This window comes from Sapajus apella, unplaced genomic scaffold, assembly GCF_009761245.1.
Source record: "Sapajus apella isolate SASKATOON/1434 unplaced genomic scaffold, GSC_monkey_1.0 scaffold81, whole genome shotgun sequence".
Taxonomy (NCBI): domain Eukaryota; kingdom Metazoa; phylum Chordata; class Mammalia; order Primates; family Cebidae; genus Sapajus; species Sapajus apella.
Genome location: NW_022437021.1, coordinates 6,110,514 through 6,132,782, shown reverse-complemented (window position 1 = coordinate 6,132,782; position 22,269 = coordinate 6,110,514). Strand labels below are relative to the sequence as shown.

Here is a 22,269-nt window from a genome sequence, read left to right as displayed (position 1 = left end):
GATGACACCTCTGTACTCTAGCCTGAGATGTGCCTGGCATCACCTGGGGAGTCAACTCTGTGAGCTTGCCCAGAGTTTCTCTGACCCAGTGCCTAAAATTTCTTAATGTTATTTTTTCCACTGGTACCTTTTCTAAAAGTAGACCCAGTGGCTTAACATTTTTACTAGGCTTTAAAACTGAGAGATTCATTAGTTGCTGAGGGTTGAGACATGTAGAGAAAAACTAATTAGGAAAGGAGAAAGTCGCAATGACTCTTAGGTTAAAGAGCAATTCGGTAATCAATATGATTCTTAATAGGAAACCAATGAAGCAATCGTGGAAAAGGGAGATGCTGATTAGTGATCTGTGCTCAGATTATTAAAGGTTAGTGAGTGTTTTGAAACATGTCTGCTGGGTGCAAAAAGGTTAATTAACAAAGCATTCTACAAATTCTAAAATTTAAAGAAAATAAAAAATTTTCTATATGTAGATGTATTAAACACAAAGAGACCACACACCTTTTATTTATAAAAAGAAAATAAACATTTAAACCCAACATGAAAGTAGATGTTGAAAGCTTTATAAAATTTTGATAATTTTGAAATTTTTTGGAAATAATACTTTTAGTGATTCATTTTGGACTTATTTTGCAGGTATGTTGAGGAAAATATTAGTATACTATTATAGCAGCATCAATATTCATTCAGTGAAATATTTTGAGAATCTACTCTGCAAAGAAGGTCTAGATACTGGGCACATAACAGTTTATAAAGCAGAAAAAGTTCTTTCATTTCTGGAACTTACTGTGTAGTATACATTTTAAGGAAATTATAGCTTCAAATCATGTAATACATAAAATCTCAGTGTTGTGAACTATTTAGATGATCATAACTTATTCAAAACAAACACTTGGAGGTTCAATTCATGGAGAATTCAGAATCTGAATTCCATGAACCTAGGTCTTGTTTTTTTATGCAGTTATAGAAAATATTTTCAAAAACCTTTTTCAACTCAAAAATAATACAAATTAGCTAATGAAGTTACTTAGGGAAATCCATGTGTAGTTGCACTTTAGAAATAAGTGTTGATTCAATTAAAGGCTGGTGTCCTTTCAGTGTATTATAGGGCAATCGTAGTTTCATGCCTGAGAATGTGCTTTAAGAACACAACCTACGGAAGCATGCGGTCCCTATATTCCAGAACTCAGTTCACAGTGCGTGATCCATACAAGTTAATACTCTCAAGAGAACTGGAAAACTTTGCAAGAAAAAGGTTGTGTGTGTGTGTTTTATGGGTGAGGGGAAAATATCCGTAAATTAGGGGAAAATTCCAAGCAGTTCCTGGAATCACTTACTGCCTCCTCAGGGAGCCAGTGATGAGCTCAACTGGGCTGAGAAAAATTTATGCAAATGTCAGCACTGACTGCATCCCAGCCTCAAGCCCCGCCAAAGTGCTTAGTCCTGAAAGAGAGTGAAGAGTACAAGGTACAGTCTCCAGCCGAACCCCATGAGTATAGTAATTTTTTTGCCTGTACCTGGGTCCTTAGAGCACAAAACAGGATTAGAAAAAATCAAGAAAATATACTCAGGAGAAGAGGTTGAAGAACAGAAAAGCAGCAGGCCTGTCCTCTCTGCTAAAACTGGAGGAAAAAGAAACACAGTTCCTAACCTTGAGGAGATGGTACATTGCGGAGCCTTATAATCAGGTGTCCCTATCCCATTACTGTAACCAGTAATAATGTATTTCAACAATCAGTTCAATGAGAAATGCCACTAGGATGGTTCAACTATGATGAATTCCTGGGCATTTTGGGTTTTATGTCTATGACAGTTTTAGAGCAAAAACAGACAAAATCGATGTAGGTTTAAAAAAGAGACATTCAAATTATTTCAGACTCAGACACTGGATTCTCAGGCCCACTAAGTTCTCCTTTACTTGTTCTTTATACTCTAGATATCTTTGGTAGCCATTTAAATTACAGCAAGAAACCATTTTTGACCGCTTAGATTGGCAAAATCAGACACTGAGAACATGTAGCCTAGGTGAAGGAGGAGAGGTAAAGGAACTCTATTTGCTATAGGAAAGGATACCAAATATTTATATTGGTATCATCTCCTCTATTTTGGATGATTTTCCAGTATTTATCAGAATTGGAAATTAGAAATGCACATACCTTTGACCTTGCAATTGCCCTTTTAGGAATTTTATCTTACAGACCTATTTTTAAAAGATGAAATTACACGTACAAGAATACCTGTTGTATCATTGTAGTAACAAAATTTGGGAACAAACTAAATAACTATCAGTAGAGGACTGGGGTTAAATGTAGTGTGCTCTACTCATACATAAGAACACCCTGTGGTTTTTGAAAACAAAAGGCAGTTTTCTATGGATTTATAAGGAAGTCACCGAAATATATTGTTAAGTGACATAAACAATATAGAGTGTACTCTATATTGTACACTACCATTTGTGTTATGTGTGTATATGTTTATATTTATGTGTACATATATGTGATACATATATATGGAAATCTATATGTCCTGCACCTTTTGCATTTTTGATATAGTCAGCTCTCCATATTCAAGGTTTCTGCATCTGGAAATTAAACAACTTTGGATTGAAAATATTTGGGAAAAAGACAGATAATGTAACAATTAAAATTATGCGCATAAAAATACAGTATAATAACTATTTACATAGTATTTATATTGTATTAGGTATTATAAGTAATCCAGAGATTATTTAAAGTGTATGGGTGCGTATACATAGGTTTTATGCAAACACTACAGTATTTTATATAATAGACTTACACACTCTCTGATTTTGGTATCAAAGGGGATCCTGGAACCAATCTACTGAGAATTATATATGTGGTTTTGTTTTGTCCTATTTTAGTTAACAAACAAACCAAATAAAGTATGCTTCTAGGCCCAGTGTAGGTAGAAAATAGAACACTCAAGGAGGGGGGCTAATATAGATAGTCATGTCTTTGATTGATGACAGAATTGACTGGATAAAAAGATATCTCCATAGCACAATCTTACTTTTAATTGGAGCCAGTCCATATTTAGAATGTGTCTGGAAGGACCATCTGCTTTGGATAGGTCTTATGTAATCTTGTAATGGTAAAATATTCATAACTTTTTTGATGACATACTGTAATATAAAACACAACTAGACCAAATTTAATTTTAGGAGGCTGTAGTAAAAAGGAAAAAAAAAAAGGAAAAAAATGGGAATGGGTGTTGTTGGGGCAGAGAGAGAGAGAGAGCGAGAGAGTGAGAGAGTCAAGTTTCTAAGTTTCTGTCCTTGGGAATTGAATGACCTAGCTAAAGACTAAAAATGAAGACATTTCAACAGAAGAAACAAAGAAGGAGCTATTGGGGAAACCAAGAACGGAGTTATTTTTGATTGCTTCGTTTTTAATTAATCTGAGAATAATTGCCAAGGGTGGTGATTTGGTTAAATACTAGTTTCATTCTGGAAGGAACACAGTGAATCATAGAAAACTTCAGTTAAATCTTGGCCTATGCAAGTATGAATATTTAAAATGGTGAATATTTATGATGATGATATAGAATTCCGAGCCTTATTAAAACTAATCTTGCTTTGGCTGTATAATTGAGTCACTGACATTTTTAGCATAAAAGTGAATTTATTTACTTATATAAATAAATTATAAGGAAGACAATTTGAACTATAATGGGCACATATTTTCATGGAGTCACTTGCCTCTTCTTTCATTTGTTGCAGGGTAAATGGGAAGTTGGTAGCTCTGAAGGTGATCAGGCTGCAAGAAGAAGAAGGGACACCTTTCACAGCTATCAGGGAAGGTAGGCACTTTTCCTTGTTTTTGCTTTTGTGTTTCTATGGTCCCCATAGCTATTTAAATATTATACACATCTGAATATGCTGTTTTAAAATTACACGACTGTATCTTTTGTTGGAATATGTAAGCTGAAATTTAAAAATCAGTACCTCCTGCAGTCATATCAAGTCATGTTAAATGAAACAAGGCCATTCTACTGTATGCTCGGATGTGGAATAAAACTGCTATGCCTTGATGGTAAAGCTGTTTAGGTAACTGAGGAGTTTTATATGTCTGCTACTATTTATAGAGTTCTTAGATACATATTTGTTTAACATTACTCACTATTGATGATTTTTAAGGAAAGCCCTTAAAAATGGGGATATGTCATATGTCATGCCGTCTTATTAGTCATTCGAATTTCTAGTCTTTATTTCTTTGTTTCTATCCTTTAATGTACTTTTATTGGTTTTTCTTATTGGAAAGAAGATAATATAGACATTCTTTATATATTAGGGTCATTTATGTTGTGATATTTTCCTCATCTGTTATTTTCTAAAACTTCTTTTATAATGTAGTTATTTGCTACATATAAGATTTTAATTCTTATGAAATTAAATATTTCTTTGCTTTATTATCTGCATAGGAAATTTTTTCTATTCCAAGAGAATCAAATATCGTTTTTTTATTAGTGGGAACTTTTCAGTTCAGTTTAATAACTTTTAGGATAAGTAGGTTTACTCTACTGGGCTAAGAAGGAACCAGAAGAAGAATGAAACTGACCAGCAGGCAGGATCCCTGGTATGCAGGGCGTTCACTGGAATTAATCAACCTAACCTTACTGTTGTTGCTAGTCTTGGTACAAGGTGGGAAGAAAGTTTGTAATGGTATTGAAGGATCCAGTGTGGCAAGTGGGCCCATCAGTGAGAGGTCCAAGGGAAGAAGCAAGTAGGATCACATTGAAGTTGTTGATGATCTACTTATTCACATTGGCTGGGTGTGAGGCAAGCTCCTGAGGCTCATTAAAGGTTAGGTTTTAGGAAACAGAGAAGCAGGGAATGCAGGGAATCCTTAGCACACTGAGACCTGGCTTTGGCTGGCAACATGACTTCATTTTAAGCCATGAGCTGAGCTTAGGAACTGGCTCTTAGTTGCAGTTGTGTTGTAGAATGCAGGGCTGTGTAGGTGGGACCTTGTTCTGTGGGTTAGAGAGCCTCTGAAGACTTTTGAGCTAGGTGTATTAGGAAGAAAAATCATTTGCATATGATAGATTAGAAGAAGAAACTGGAAGCTGATAAGTCAGTCATTAAAAATAGCATAGATTTGAAATTATGGGTTTCTTAGAAGTTAGTAACAAAAATGTTATTGTATAGAAAGAGATGTCAGAGCTAGGTGAATTATTGATTATAGATTCAGAGGGAAATGACAATGGTTTTGAGTTTGAATGAGTTAAAAAATGGCGCCAGAGACAGAAATCGTTTGTGGTTGCATGGAGAATTGCTTTTAAGACTTCGCAGTTTTAAAAGGCTGTTATCCAGTGTAATCTTTACACGATATCCCTTTGAAGAAGTTTAAAATTTTTAGTTTATAGAATTTGTGTTGTTTATAGAATCTATATTATAAATATGGAATTGAGGCTCAGAGAGCTTAGATAACTTGTCTAAGGAGTGGGATCTTGTACCTAAACCTTGTTAGAGTTCAAAACAGGGTCCTTACTGACATTTTGGAGTAATTGATTTGGGTTTTAGAGATTTTGAGCTCTTGAGGCATCTGTATGAAAATGTCTCGTTGGGACTGCAGGAGTGTAGCTCACAAGAGTTTAGCATAAGCGGTATATATGTATACCACGGCCCTTAAGATGTTGAACCAAGTATAAAATTTTTGTGGAAGAGAACATTGAGTGAAAACAGGGAGTCAGTTACAAGGCAGTAGTGAGGTAGAAACTTCCATGGGAAGTTGCAGGTGGCTTCTTTTATGTTGTACAGTGATGAAAAACAAAGTCAGAATCCAAACCTACTGATTTGTGTGTGTTGATTTTGTATTCCGCAACTTTACTGAATCAGCACACACAAATCAATAGGTTTTGATCCTGACTTTGTTTTTCATCACTGTACAGTGTTAGATAAGCCACCTCAATTAGTTTGCTAGGGCTACTGAAACAAAGTACCACAGCCTGCATAGCTTAAACAACAGACATTTAACGTCTTATAGTCCTGGAAGCTGCCAGTCTGAGAGCAAGGTGCCATGGCCCTCCAAATGAGGGCTGTGAGGAAGGATCTGTGCCATCATTTTTCCTATGTGTCTGTCTGCATCCAAATTTTCTCTTCTTATAAGGACAACAATCACATTGGTTTATGGTCTACCCATATGAAATGATTTCAACTTAATTACCTTTTTGAAGACCCTATCTCCAAATACAGTCCTATTCTAAGGTACTAAGGATCTGGACTTCAACATGATTTTTTTGGGGGGACACAGTTCAGCCCATAACAGCATTTAATGGCTTTGGGCCCTAGTAACCCTGTGTATTAATCCACTCTTGCACTGCTGTAAAGAAATACCTGAGACTGAGTAATTTCTAAAGAAGAGGTTTAATTGGCTCATGGTTCTGCAGGCTGTACCAGAAGCATAGCAGCTTCTAGAGAGACTTCAGGAAACTTTCAATCATGGCCTAAGGCAGAGGGGAAGCAGCCACGTCTTACATGATGAAGCAGGAGAAACAGAGAGAGGGAGGAGGTGCTATACCCTTCTGTACAACCAGATTTCATGACAGCTCACTGACTCACTATTGTTATGACAACACGAAGGGGGATGATGTTAAATCACGAGAAACCACCCCCAGATTCAGTCACCTTCCACCAGGCCCCACCTCCAATATTGAGGATTACAATTCAACATGAGATTTAGGTAAGGGCACAGACTCAAACCATATCACCCTACTTACAATAGGAGTTGGATTATGCCATCCCTTAAGAACTACCTTGGCATTGTGGTTTTAATTTCCCAAGAAATATTTAAACTTAGATTTTGGAATGTTCAGTAGATCAGGGAATGATAGAAGAATAGTTGAGGCCTTGAGGGACTGATCACAAAATGAGATTTTATTTTCCACTGAATAAAATATTTTAATATCTTTCTAATAAAATCTGACTTCTGAGTGTTTTTTGTTTGTTTTGTTTTGTTTTTGTAGAGGTAAATGGCTCCATATTAGGAAGAGAAATTAAACTCTGGGTCAGTTATTGTTATTTGTTTTTTCTTGCCTTCTCATCCTGCCTTTCATAGTCTTGGTTTTTTGCTGTTTATATCTGGAAGCAAAAGCTATCATCTTTGCTTAGCCTTTCCCTATTAATACTTCTGGAAGTCTAGACGCAATAACTCCTCTGCTTCTGGTGTAGAATGTGAAATATGTAGGGTGATGTGAGAGACACTTGGGATATGTTCAGTTTTACATTGATGAGGAAACAGCATGGCGTGTTCAATTGAGATAGAACACCTGAATTTGAGTTTGCTCTTCTGCTCTTTTGATCAATTTCTCATTTACAAAATATCAATAGCAGGAAGATTTCAGAATAGGAAAGCACCATGCACAGTAGTTTGTAAGTGGCTACTTGCCAATTACAGGCTTACCTAGAAACTTGGATTTTAAGGCATAATTTTCACCTCAAGTAGAAGTACTTGAAGCAACTTTAATCTTACCTAGATTGATGTCCAAAGATGTGCTTTGAATTTTATCTCATTGAGCTAGAGTGTATAATGGATTAGTTCAAGTTCAGGAGGTTTGAAACTCATTCTTCCTTGATGGCAGCTTGGAAAAATTAAGTTGTAGTGCTCAGGGTGAGCTTTTCTATTTTAATTCAGAATCATTATATGGCATCATCATGGTTTATGGGGAATAGATAAAGGGTTGGGAAGTACAGGAGAGGTTTGAAAGGGAGTGGATAAAATGCCTTAGGATATTCCATCTTTCAAACAACTTTTAAGTGTGTTTGTTCTTACTCTCTGATATTTTATTCTAGATTTTCAAATTTTTTATGTCTTAAGATTTTATTAGACAAGGCATGAGGTGACCAAACTAGTTGTCTCCTTTCATAGATTCTTAAATATGTGATGATTTTCTTAGGTGAGAATTATGCTTAAAGAGAATCTAGATACTTTAATAGGGAACAATTTTAAATTAAAATGAGAGCAGTATAAATAGACAATATTTGGTGTGTGCTTGCACAGCCAGAGCCTAGTCTCACTTAACTCTCACAAAACCCTCTGAAGTAGGTACTATCATTATTGCTGTTTTGAGGTTAGGAAAGTTAGGAATGGAGAAGTTAAGTCACTTACCCAAGGTCAACGCTAGCATGCAGTGGTGCTAAAAGCTGAACTTGAACAATCATACTGCAGAGCCTGTAATTGAACTTTACACTCTGATAGATTTTATGTAGAAATTTTGAATTTATGCTACATTTTCACTTCATGCAGAGGGTTGTATTATTGCCATTAAATCAAGGTTAGCAAAAAAGATAGGGATTTTGAGGGGGGGAACATGGAGAAAAATTATTATAGAAGTGATAATACATTTTTTAATAAAGAAAGGAAGGCAGCATCCACATAGGACAAGGAAGGGTCAAAAAGAGGAAAGGAACAAATAGGTTCAACATGATATAACTCAGGGAGAGTAGAAACATGTAGAGCAAAAGGGAACCTCTCATGGTAAACTCTGTATTTAACTTTTTGTTTGGATATTTTTTAAAAATACATTTCTGAATGTTCCCATGTGCTTTATCCACCTTCTCTCTCTTCCTTTTTCCACCCTTCTTTGTGTATTTTTTAAAATTATTCATTCTATTAGCATTTCTATGGAAACATTTTAGATTTTTAATAAAAAAATGTGGTACCAGGAAGGCAGAGGTGGGTATAAACTGAAAAAGAGATAAAGGAAAAAAGACAACTTATTTTATTGCAGATATTTGGAATTAGTTAACCTGCTTGTAAAAATGAATAATTTTATAATTTAATTGTAAAATTTGTGCTGTATAATTAAAATAATCTAGTAGTACAATAGATGTTATATAAATTATTGATATTTTTATAAATTTGTTAAAGTTATAAAATACAAAATAAGGTGGGTTTTAATTGAGTCACTAAACATTTTGGTGTTGGACTGATATTTGAATTTCTACCTTACATGTTTCTGTTTTATGTTACAGCATCTTTATCTATTTTTGTTGTTTTTCATTAACCATACCATTTTTCCTTGCAACTGTATGGTACAATTGCTTTTGAAGTTTGTATATGTAATCAAGTTATAATTCAATTGGTAATTAACCAGTTTAGGTTTCACTTCTTGCATTTCATATTTGGGGTATTGTTTTACTTTTCTAGGGCTGCTGTGATAAATTACCACAAATTTGCTGGATTATTCTCTTGCAGTGCTGGAGACTAGAAGTCCAAAATCAGGATATTGGCTGGATCACGTGTCTTTTAGAGGTTATAGGGTAGAATTCCTTACCAGGTTTTTCCTAGCTCCTGGTGGCTCCCTACAATCTTTGGTGTTCTTTGACTTCTAGCTACATCACTCCAATCTCTGCAGCCATCTTCACATGGTCTTCTTCTATGTGTTTTCTCCTCTTCTTATAGGGTTGTCAGTCATTGGATTTAAAGCCCACGACAATCCAATATGGCTTCATCTTAACTTAGCTAATTATGTCTGCAAAGGCCTCATTTGCAAATAAGGTCACCTTCTGCGGTTCTGGGCTGACATAAGTTTCTGGGGGACACTATTCAGCCCGCTGCCAGTGTTTATTTTTCTCAATTTCACAGGGAGATTTTAGGTAATAAAAGGTAGGGCTTTGTGTTTGACCAGTCATGGAGCTTGATGGAGGTAGAGTTAGTCAGAGTGACTTCCAGGATTTTGGCGTGGGTAATTAGGTAGATAGTGGAACCAGTACTGAGTAACTATGGTTAGGGATGGGAGAGGGAGGTGAAGTATAAGAAAGACAATGAGTTCAATTAGTGAGTTTGAAGTCTAGCATTCATGTGGCAGTTGTGTGACATGCTGGTGCAGTTTAGATAACAGGTGTTTGTTGTACTTAAATTGAGAACTTTACGAGTCATATTCAAGTATATGATCTAGTTTAATTTTCAATTCTGTGAGGAAGGTTGATGTTGTCATCTTCATTTTACTAATCAAGAGGCTGAGGTCTAATGGAATTTTTTGTGCAAAGTCACACAGATAATTAAGTGGTAGATATGGAGTTCACCTTGAATATTCTAACAAGAGCCTGGAACAGTGCCTAGCACATGATAGGCATTCAGTGTATTTTGAATGATTGAGTGGATGAATGAGTAAACTCCCAAGTTATTTCTTTGCATTCTATTATATGGCCTTACTATTGGGACGGAAGTCCATATGATGAAAATTGTATACAGATTCTTCTCAGCCTGCTCCTAAGCAAAAAGGTGAAATTTAGAAAGCTTCATAAGCGAGGAGCTGGAAAATTTTCAGTCTTGGTGGAAACTGTGCCTCTAAGCTATGTGATTATGAGCAAGTACTTAACATATGTTGTCTTTAGTTTTTTCATTTTTGAAATGAAGTGGAGGCCATATTGTTTTAGAGCTTTGTGATTAAAATATTACCAACATGAATCTTTTACCTGGAAAAAAGATCTATAATTGTATCACTACTATTCTTCATGCATATATGCAGTAATGTGATTTACATTTATGAGTTAAAATATTTTTTAAGCCCTCTAATAATAACCCTTTAGGTCTGTCACTGAAAAAGTTAACATGAATTGCATAAAGCATTTTTATAATTGACAGGCAAAAATTTTGTAAATGGAAGATAAAAATCCATGAGTCTAGACTGTAATTCTAAGCATACTTATGTAAATTGCCACAATTGTTATTCAAAGTCTGAGTAATCTGATGGGTGTCTGCCAACTAATATCAACAAAAACTTGTCAAGTGTTAGATCATGTGATTAAAAACTATGAAAATCCTATGTTTTGTTTTTCGTATCAATGATTTTAAAGGATGAAGTTCATTTTTAAAAATCAAGTAACTGAATTCTTGGCTGATTTAAATTTGTAAAGATTGTATATGACATTTTGTCCTATTTTGTCAACTAGAAATATAAATTGAGGTATGATACTTTTATATTTAAGACATGTTTAGGAGGATTACATAACCAGTTTTAATCTGAATTCATGGATAACTTCTAAAAATCTTATGGACTTTTTCAGTTCCTACTGAAATAAAACTTTTATTGAATATAACCTTCTATAACTGATATCTCCTATTCTCAAAGATCTTAAAATGTATTAGTAAAAAATGATGTGTAATTGGTTGAATCATAGGACTGTAATTACCACAAAGTCTGTTGAAGAGAAAGAGTGAGATAGAAACTGTGGGTAAATTAAAAGAGCTTTGAAACTGTTGGAAGAGGTGAGTGACCCTTGAGTACTGATACAGCCAGTTGGAAGGAAAGTTTCAGGGGTCTCTTGTTGATGCTATTCAGCCTGTCCTGTCATTACAAAAAGTATGAGCCACATTTTACATCAGAGCTTTTTTTAAAAAAATTATTATTGCTGTCAGTTTTTGACAAACAATTTTAATCACAAAACACTTGTTTAGCAACAGAAAATAACCCAATATGAGCAAACCCCCCCACAAACAAATGAACAAACAAACAAAAAAACAGAAAACAGCACTGTGGCTGGCCATGGTGGCTCACGCCTGTAATCTCAGAACTTTGGGAGGCCGAGGCGGGCAGATCACCTGAGGTCAGGAGTTTGAGACAAGCCTGGCCAACATGGTAAAACCCCATCTCTGCTAAAAATACAAAAATTAGCCGGGTGTGGTGGCACACATCTGTAATCCCAGCTTCTAGGGAGGCTGAGGCAGGAGAATTGCTTGAACCTGGAAGGCGGAGGTTGCAGTGAGCAGAAATCGTGCCATAGCACTTCAGCCTGGGTGACAGAGCAAGATTCTGTCTCAAAAACAAACCAACCAACAAACAAAACACATTGAATAACTTATTCAGCCAAGAAGCTGATTGTGAATGGCAACTGACAAGTTGAACTTCTATGACTCCATAGTGGAGAAGCAGCCAGAGAAGCTACATCTCAGAAGAAGGACTATCTCTTGCTTTTTTCAAGTTTTAGTCTTCCCATCCCTTCCCCAACACTGCTTTGACCATCCTTCAAGGTCATGTTACTGCTGCCTTTTCCCTGAAATCTTTCTGGCTTTCATAAAAACAGTATTTTTTCTTCTATGTACTTTTTGTTTGTTTTTGTTGTTGTTGTTTTGCTTGTGTACATTTACATTTTAACGCTTACTACATTGTACTTTATGATGCAGTCAATTGTGTTCAATTATAAACTATTGCTAACTTCTCAGGGCTTGATGTTCTAAGGGTTGTGGTGTGAATCGAGCACTGACTAGTCATATCCTAGCTCTTTTCCTATTGCCGTCAAAATGGAACTAACCCACAGTGCAGTTTGTGTTTCAGTAGAATTTAAGCAATAATGAAAAGGGGCATACCAACAAACATATGAAAAAAAAAAAGCTATCATCACTGGTCATTACAGAAATGCAAATCAAAAGCACAATGAGATATCCTCTCATGCCAGTTGGAATGGCGATCATTAAAAAGTCAGGAAACAACAGATGCTGGAGAGGCTATGGAGAAATAGGAACACTTTTACATGGTTGGTTGGAGTGTAAATTAGTTCAACCATTGTGGAAGACACTGTGGTAATTCCTCAAGGATCTAGAACCAGAAATATCATCTGACCCAGCAATCCCATTACTGGGTATATACCCAAAGGATTATAAATCACTCTACTATAAAGACACATGCACACGTGTGTTTATTGCAGCACTATTTACAATAGCAAAGACTTGGAACCAAACCATCAATGATAGACTGGATAAAAAAACGTGGCACATATACACTGTGGAATACTATGCAGCCATAAAGAAGAATGAGTTCATGTCCTTTGCAGTGACATGAATGAAGCTGGAAGCCATCACTCTCAGCACGCTAAAACAGGAACAGAAAACCAAACATTGTATTTTCTCACTCAAAAGTAGTAGTCGAACAATGAGAACACATGGACACAGGGAGGGGAACATCACATACCAGGGCCTATTGGGGAGTGGATGGCAAGGGGAGGAAGAGAATCAGGACAAATACCTAATGCATTGAGGGCTTAAAAGCTAGATGACAGGTTGATAGGTGTAGCAAACACCAGAGGATGTGTATACCTATATAACCTTCACATTCTGCACGTGTATCACAGAACTTAAAGTAAGAAGGAAAAAAGAAAGAAAGAAAGAAAGAAAGAGAAAGAAGGAAGGAAGGAAAGAAAAAAAAAAAAAAAAAAAAGAAAGAAAGAAAGAAAGAAAGAAAGAGAGAGAGAGAGAGAAAGAAAGAAAAGGGCCATAGTGGTTTCTTAATGAAAATAGGAAGAGATCTCTGGTGTGTTCATGGAAGAGATGGAATTTGGGTTGAGCCTTCAAATGTAGGTAGAATTCATGTACATGTAAATGAACAGAGAAAGGCATAACTGCCAGGGCAGCTGGCTGGAGAAGGACTATTACTTTCATTCCATACCACCCAATACCACTACCAGTTTTGCTGGCATAGAGGGAATTAAATCTCTTGCCAGTGGGATGTGTGGATTGCTCTTGAAAGTTTTCTAATGAAAACTCTAGCCGCTCAGGTGTTCGCTGTTATTCTCATAAAAAGGTAATCTGGGTATTGTTCTGTGCAGTCTCAGTTTCTAGGACTTATTTTCTTTTTAATTGTTGTTTGTTACTATTCCTTTTGTTACTTTGGCATGAGTTTAATTGTTGACACTGGATCATTAATGTGGCCAGGGTATCTGGGATGAATGGTCAGGAGACCCAGGGATCTATCAGAAAATGTCATCCTGGGAAAGAGGAGATAGAACAAGATATTGAAGTTTGTGTCCAGTTCAGGGATATTAGCAAATTTTGCAAAAGATTTGAGGATCTTCAGCAAGGGTGAATTTGAGGTTGACAGGACTACTTAGAGAAACAGGGAAGTCAGACATGGCAACAGTTTTAGGGCTGAAATGATTAAATTCATGTGATATGCACTGAACCTGTGGTGATAACCATTTATCCCAGTAAATTACTGAATCCTGGCACATAAAAGCTGAAAAGGTTGTTAGTGATCATGTAATCTGTTCCTACCCTTTTATAAGAGAAGAACTGAGTCCTAGAGAGAGTAGGTAGTTTGAACTACCAAGATCAGGAGTGAAAGTCATATGAGTCATCACTGCAGAGAAGATGGTCAGAGATCTGGCAGTGATTCGCTTCTTTAAAATACAGATCTCACCCCAGATTATATCTGATCTTGGTGTAAAGTGCCAAAAAACACGTCATTCAGATCTCTCTGTATTTTATGTTTTCTCCTGACATTTTAGAATGTGGTGGAACTCTTCAAAAGACCATCAGATAATTCCTCTTTTAATTTTATAAAATGAAAATTAATAGCATATGTGGGGGAAATGTACCATATAGTATATTGTGGGAAAAGTGTAGAAGTAGAAAGTTCAGGGAAATTTTAGTATGGGTCATTTATGTATTTTGGACACGTGCCATTTGAGTCAAAGTCCCTGAGTATACCCATAAGAATTGAATTGATAATAGTATTTCTTAAAAACTCTAGCAACTTGAACAGGACCCAAGAAAAAGAGTTAAAGAAAATAATAAGCCAGAACTTCGCAGTGGTTCTGTTATCTGTAGCTTGACACTCTGCTTTTCGTCCTAAAATTTCAGACTGGAATGGGCAGGAATCAGCAGCAGGGGTCAGTTTTAATGATGCTAACTTGGTTTCTCAAAAGTATTTAGTATTATAAAATTTTCTTAATAAAGACAGATTAGTTTTTCTGTAGGGTTTGTTTGTTTAAGAATTGATCCAGTTTCTATGATGAACAGCAGATTGGTGGAGATGGCTTATTTAGAATGACTGGTATAGTATTTTTTAAAAGTTCTAAATGCGTAATAGTCACTGGGTAAGTGGTTGTCTCTGTTGTTGCTTTCTAAATGCCTTTAATTACATTGTAAGATTATAAGCCATTAGGAAGCAGTTTAACATTTCTACTCTCTCAGGGACTTCCAAGGTTGATTTGGATCTGGAGTAGCTCGTCTCTGCCTGTCTTATGCTAATACATTTGGATTATTGTGGATGGTTCAAGGTGGATAAGGGAACCAATCTCCCACCATCTACCCTTTCTAACCAGCAGACTGTATACCCAGAGAATTGATTACCAGACAGATTCAATCCTAAATCCATCTAACTCTTAAAGCACAGCTTTTAACACTAGGGAGTGCTGCTTCCCAGAGGCAGGTTTATAGAGGTTAACACTTAACCGTAAAGTGCTTTGCTAGTTCATTGGCCAGCAGCTGTAGACCATTACCCCAACTGCTGCTCCCGATTTCCTTTCTTAGTCAAATGCACACAGTCCTCTGTAGCAGAATTGTGAATGTGTTAGAAAACAACCAAAACTTGTCTGGCAATGATTCACACATAACCAATTTAGTCCTGGAAAAATTGATTAACCAAATATTAAACATTTTGCTGTTTCATAGGCAATTAATACAGCAGAACTTATTTACATCACACATAGTGGAAAAATTAGTGCAAAAGAAGATATTTTTAAGTTGTTTCCTTAACAGGAGAGCTAAATCAAACTGAAAATGGGAAAACATGAAAGTTCAACTGCCAACCACACAAATTTGTTTTCAAATGCATGCTTGAATGTTTTTGGAATTGGGGAATCACGAGCAGTTTAGCTACAACTTGAATGGCTATACTTCTAGAAACTTCTTATATTCCCAGAAGATTTTTACCTCACTAATAGCTTATTGAAAATATTTGGCCAATAAGCCCATGCTATTATAATTTCAGATTTACTGAAACAGTTTAAAATGATGTAAAAAATATTCTGAGTAAGCAACAAGTGATAGTAAATTTGGTTTATTAAGAATAATTTCCTCTCAACTTTGAAATTTATATATGTTATGGAAAAATTACTGACATTGAATTTGCAGTGTTTAATAGGAAGTCCTGCCTTCTTTAAGTAAAACATTTATTAATCTAAAATGTTTTCAGTAAAACAAAATCTTAAAACCCACAAAGAGCAAATGACCAATATTATATATGGAAACACATATATAATATTTGTTACTGAAACTTTTTATTTGCTACCATAATATTATACATATTGCTGTATTTGGAGTAAAAATATGACCAGAGAAATATATGGGCATTTAAAAAAATGATTTTATTAACCTGTGTATTGCTTTGGGCTTCATATAGCATCTAGGCAAATCCTTTAAGTACTGTGATACCTTGTTTTAGTCTATGCATGGAGTTGTTATTTGAAACTTTATGTGTCATTGGAGAGCAATATATGGCCTTTCCTATTTCAGGGATGGAGTACAATGCAAAAGCAGATTTGAGGTGACAGTCAAGAACTGAGATTTTCAAACCTCTAGACTTTTGAAATAAAGAATGTTTATTTTTCTTTGTTTACAGGGAAGCAACTGAAATGATTTGTTAGGCATATATGACTCAGAAGGTATCTGGCAAGTGTTCTTTAATGCTAATATTTCCAGGTTACAGTTCCTTTCTGTTTACATGCACTGATATACATTGACACATTTCTGCAAATGAAATGCTTATTTTAGATAACTCATGTTTACTACCTGTAATTTGTGTTTTATATTTCCCTTTGGAGATTTTTTTTTTAATTTCATGGAAAGAAACATGTAGAAAACTGTGTTCTTTTAAATTACTGTAGGCCCTATTGAGTTCATGGAATGACTCTAAGCAATTTGTAGTCTTCAGAGAAAAGAGAGAAGACATTTCTTCAAGGTTTTAAATGGTCATATAAAATGCATATATTGATGTGGAAAACCAGTTTTTTTATAGCTTGCAGTTTTGTGAGAAATATTAACCTTCCTCCAGTAGGAAGAGGATGATTTGTAATACTTAACATTTCCTTTTCTCTGGATGGGCAACAGAATTATCCTCTTTTAGACAATTTTGGTAAAATAATCATTTAATCAGGACTCAAGTTAAAGTACACAGTAATCCAAGCATAGGAATTAATCTTCCATAGAATTTTTCAAATAAATACTAGAATGTTTTAAAGATTATCAGTGACCTTTTCAAATTTCTGGTCTTCCTTAACTCCATTTTGTCATTTGACACCATTTGCTACTACCACTGAACAATTGTCTCTTTCTATAGTTTCATTATGCCACACATTCCTGAGGTTTTTGTCCCCACTCCACTTTTTTGTATTTGAAAGTCCAAGGGTTGCCAGATTAGATTTCGTATACCCAGACAAATTTGAATTTCATATAAGAAGTTAATAATATTTTTAGTATAAGTATGACCCTTGCAGCATTTAACTGGGCATCATGTATTTTTATTTGCTAAATATGGCATGGCATCCCGAAGTCCTCTCTCTTCTCCAAGGTTTTTCTCTGTTTCTGCTTCCTTGGGCATCCCACATATCCATAACCATGATTCTCTTTACCGTCTCATGAGAGTGCATTGATACGGTTTTGCTCTGTGTCCCCACCCAAATCTCATCTCAAATTCTAATCCCCTTGTATCGGAGGAGGAGCCTGGTGGGATATGATTGGATCATGGGGTGGATTTCTCCTTTGCTGTTCTTGTGATAATGGGTGAGTTCTCATAAGAGCTTATGGTTTAAAAGTGAGACATTTTCCTGCCTCGCTCTTTCTCTTCTGCCACCATGTAAGGTGTGTCTTGCTTCTCCTTCACCTTCGGCCATGATTATACGTTTCCTGAGGCCTCCCTAGCCGTGTGGAACTGTGAGTCATTTAAGCCTCTTCTCTTTATAAATTACTCAGCCTCAGGTAGGTCTTTACTAGCACTGTGAAAACAGGCTAATATATGCATCTACCCTTATGGTACAAGTTGTCACCTTTTTGTGCTGATTTCCTGTTCATATCTCTAACCTTGACTGATTTAGCCCCAAATTTCAGAAAACCTACTGTAACACCAGTTGCAGGTGGTGCTACTATAAACAAGTAAACATGACCAAACCACAGTCTATTTTGAATACCACAGACCAAGTATTCCATTGCCTTCAGGGTTAACATTGTTTTCATTAACTGAAAGATATCAATCTCTCAGGTTGTCTATGCCAGGGTTGTGATAGACCCTCCTCAAAAGATATCTCTCAGCGTGTTTGTAGAGTTTTAATCAAAATGACTGCCACTACATCATCTGCCTTTTCACCTTTATTGCTGTTATCCTATTTATTTATAAAGTAGTGATAGTTCTTGGAATAAGTTTCTTTCTGGGGCCTTCTGATTTATATGTCCCTTCTTTCACATTCTTCTACATTCTGCTGCTAGATTTGTCCTCTTTCAACACAGTCTTTTAGATCATGTTCCCTAGAAACCTATGTTGCATGCAGGTTTATTGGAGAATGATTCAGGAGACACAGATGTAAGGAAGTGAGGAAGGCAGGGTTGGGCAGAGAGAGTTGACCCACATGAAGTTGTACCTAAAACCTCAGGTGATCCTACAGAGTGTTCACAGCTGGGATGGGCTTTTAGATTTGTCAAGAATTGAGGCTGAGGGCCAGGCCATTATCCCCTGCCATGCTCTCCTGAGTGGCCCTGAAGTCCATTTCAGAGGCCCTCTAATTTCTTTGCTTATGTGGCTGTCCTTTGCTCTGTAACTGCCCTATGAGTCTTCTCCCCTCTGGCTCCTCTAGGGTCTGGTTATGAGCAACTCACCCCATGTGAGGAGGCAGAAATTGGGGGAGGCTTTCATAGCCAAGATCTCTTCCCACCAAATGATACAGTTGTGGAGTAGGTGAAGGATGGGTCTGTTGGCACCAAGGAGGGCTGTGAGTTGAGCTCCGCAATGTTCACCACAATCACCACCGACATTTCACTTTCCTGTTTAGGGACCTTTGGTGCATTCCCTACACTGCTTCATCAAGGTAAGTGTAACTATAAGACTTCAAGGATCCTTTCATGATCTGACCCACCTTGCCTGTCACTGAGTCCAGTTTCTCCCTATCTTCAGTGTCTCGCTCCAGTTCATTAAGGGTTACTCCTACCTGGAAAGTCTGCTGTTTAGCTTCCTTGAGACCCCTGTCCACTCATTGTCCATGCCGTACCTTCGTTCAGGCCTCAGGCCTTTGTTTTTGCTATCCTTTCTTCTGGAATGTCCCCTCTTCTCTAAGTCTTCTGTTCATTTTTAATCCCCAGTGGGTGAATCAATCCTGCTTATTATCAATACTGTGCAGTTCTGTTATTCATTGTATACTAGCTCTTATTTTTTCATTAGCTCCATGTGTGCTGTTCTTGTCTCCAATGTTTGTTTTGGAAGGTGAGACTTTTTTTTTTTTTTTTGCTATTTTTGGCAGTGTCTAGCAGAATGCTATGCTCATAGTAGTGATTCAGTGACTAGCTATTTTACTTCTTGATTATATTTGTATGTGGCACATCCAAAATATTAATACTAAGAGTGGTGAGATAAGATGGAGAGAATTTTCTGGTAAGATTGTAATTCAGCTCAATTGGCAAAGTTCCCTGAAAAAATTTCAGAGTTACATGTGTGTATGGGTTTGGGTGGCTCCTACGTGGGTGATCCGAAGTAAGAGCATGAATTAACAGCTGCTGTTTCCGTATCTTCTTATCTCAGTTGAGTCTCCCACACCTTCCCTTACCTGCAGAGCAGCCTGCCCGGGACATTAGCGCTGTGCTCTGACTCTTCCCGGCCAATTCTCCCCTTCCAAATTTAGGTGCATTAATGAATGAATTACATTTACATGCAACAAAGCATAATGTTGGCTGAAAAAAGGCGGATTCAAAAGAGCACATAATGATTGTTGCAAAAATGTACAAAACCAATATCTGGTGTTACAATCAGGATAGCAGTAACTCGTGGAAGGGGCAGTCTTTAGAAGGGACTGTGAAAAGGCTTCTAGAATGCTAGGAATCTTATTTATTTACCCAGATACAGATTCCATGGATGTGTAATGCTTGCACTGTGTACTTATGATTTGTGCTTCTTTGTATGTATGTTATACTCTGAAAAAAGTTTTAAAATCATCTCTCTGCTTGGTAAGTTGATCACTTTATAAACTCTTCTGTGAACAGGGGCTAGTGTATTGCTCTTCCCAATAGTACTAATTGGGAGATAATAGAAAGAGAGGAATCATAAAGTTGGCCCTCTTTGTCCACCATCTTTATGGTGGTTCTAAGGAAGACTTGGAGGCCATCAAGCTCATCCGGATGCTTCTGGATATCTGCATACATTAATCAAAATTCACGTTCAAAGTCTTAAATTCTTCTTCTAATAGAGCCAAGCTACCAGACTATTTTTTTTTTATGTCTTATTCTTTCTCCCCAAAGGAGATATCTTTGGATATTAGCATACATAAATCAAAATTCATGTTCAAAGTCTTAAATTTTTCTTCTAATAGAGCCAAGCTACCATACTATTTTTCTTTATGTCTTACTCTTTCTCCGCAAAGGAGATATCTTTATCTTCAGAAATAAAGAATAGTTGATTTTGAGTTTCTTTAGATATTCTAAAGAACAATAATTTCTATTTTGAAAAACAATCTCCCACTGAATCTTCAAAATAACTGGGAAAGGAAGATTGAGATAGAGGGAATAATTCTGATTGTTATTTCTGACTACATCCTTCAATTTGGATGTACTTTCTCGTGGCACAAAGCCTTCCAGCGCAGCGAGATGAAGCCTTGTTGGGTTTTTTCACTTTGACATGGGTGGTGTAAATTAATGTGATCAGATTGGAAAGTTGATGGAACAGAAGTACATGCAGCAGGTTGTAGTAGGAGAGAATAGGTAGTTTGGATCAACCAAATCTAGTCTCTAGGCTGGGTGCTGGTGCTTGGTGTGTGGACTTGGGCAGACTGTTTAACGTTTCCTCTAACAGAGTGGTAACATGCCCTCTCCCTGTGCTGGGTTCTTGTGAAGACTAGACACCCTGAGTGTGAAGCTGCAGATTCAGGCTGTAATGGTTACTGCCATTGTGACATAGAACTAGAATAGAGAGGACACACATTTTCACATTGTTATTTTGAATGCACAGTATTTTGATATTCGATGCAGATGGCACATAGGAGACACTTTTCATATGTCTGGGAAATAAAAATAAATAGAAGCAAACAATTTCTGCTCTCCAAACAGTAACTCAAAATTGTGGGAAAGAAGACAATTTATGGTCATCTGTTGGCAAGAAGTTCAAAAGCTTTCATAAATACAAGGGGAATCTAAAGTGAATGAAGATTCTTGTGATGTGGGCTTTGTAAGGGAAGGCTATATTAACAGATGTAGGTGTGACTGATGATAGTTTTGAAAAATCAATCATAATGACAATAGACAATATTGATTCTATGTGGTCTTTGAGCTGTGTGTTATATCCTCTAATCCACACAACTATCCTGGTAAGGGTAGCTGCCAGCATGATCTCCATTATAGGTGAGAAAATCAAAGAGGGTAAGAATGTAACTTACCCAGAGCCACACAGTTAGTGGAGTAGGGGAGGTGTCTGTGCCCAAAAGCCCTTGTAGCCAAGTGCATCATCCTGAGTGAACACGTGTTTGTAGGGTATAGTACCAAAGTAGTTTTGGCAACAGTTGATATCAGGAAGCTGTGAGTCAGCTGGGGAATTAATAATTCTACCTCTGTAATCTTAAATCTCAGCAGAAGAGTAACTCATAAATGGTTATATCAAGGAGGAGAAATAATATGGATGTGGAGTGAGAACTGGTTTTAAGTTGCTGCTACTCATAATGTGCTGTGCAGCCCTGGACAAGTTACTCAACAAAATTGAGCATTTGTTTTCTTAAAATATCCTTAAATAGGGGAGAAAAATAATGTACTTTGCCATTTTGCTCTATGGGGCTATTGTAATGATCTACTGGATTTATGAAATTGTCAACTACTACAAAATAGGTTATTTTTGTTAATAGTTCAAGTAATAGATGTGATGATGGTAATAATAATATGATGATGATATAGCAATTATTATAATAATTTAAAATAGTAATAAAAATAGATGATAGTAGACTTGAGTCAGATGACCACAAGGATTTAATTGCCTTTTGCTGGCAATATTTCAAATATTTGCTGATTAAGTTGTTTTGGTAGATTCATAGTTTGTGTCCTTGGCTCAAATAAGCAATTAAATTCTCCTCAGGAAATCATGAAAGGTTACCTTTGGTTGTACAGCCTACACTGTTGAAATTTTGGCTTCAGTTCAGGATTCATGGACAAATTAACATCTGAATCACTTGAGACCTATTCATAAGGAATAGGATTATGTATATGACTAAAGCTTATGTGCCTGGCTAAAGTGACTTGAGTTTCACGATGAAACTGGGAGATGGAGCCTATATTCCTGGACTCTGAGTCAACCACT

General features: G+C 36.4%; 1 protein-coding gene across 9 annotated transcripts in view; it reads left to right on the top strand.

Annotated features, from left to right (window-relative positions):
- Nucleotides 1-22,269, top strand: part of CDK14 (cyclin dependent kinase 14) — a 602,339-nt gene that overhangs the window by 225,704 nt on the left and 354,366 nt on the right. For all 9 annotated transcript variants that reach the window (XM_032253088.1, XM_032253082.1, XM_032253085.1 and 6 more), the window contains one exon: nucleotides 3,737-3,816. In XM_032253088.1, coding sequence (XP_032108979.1) covers nucleotides 3,737-3,816 — 80 coding nt within the window. The remainder of the gene's footprint in view (nucleotides 1-3,736; nucleotides 3,817-22,269) is intronic.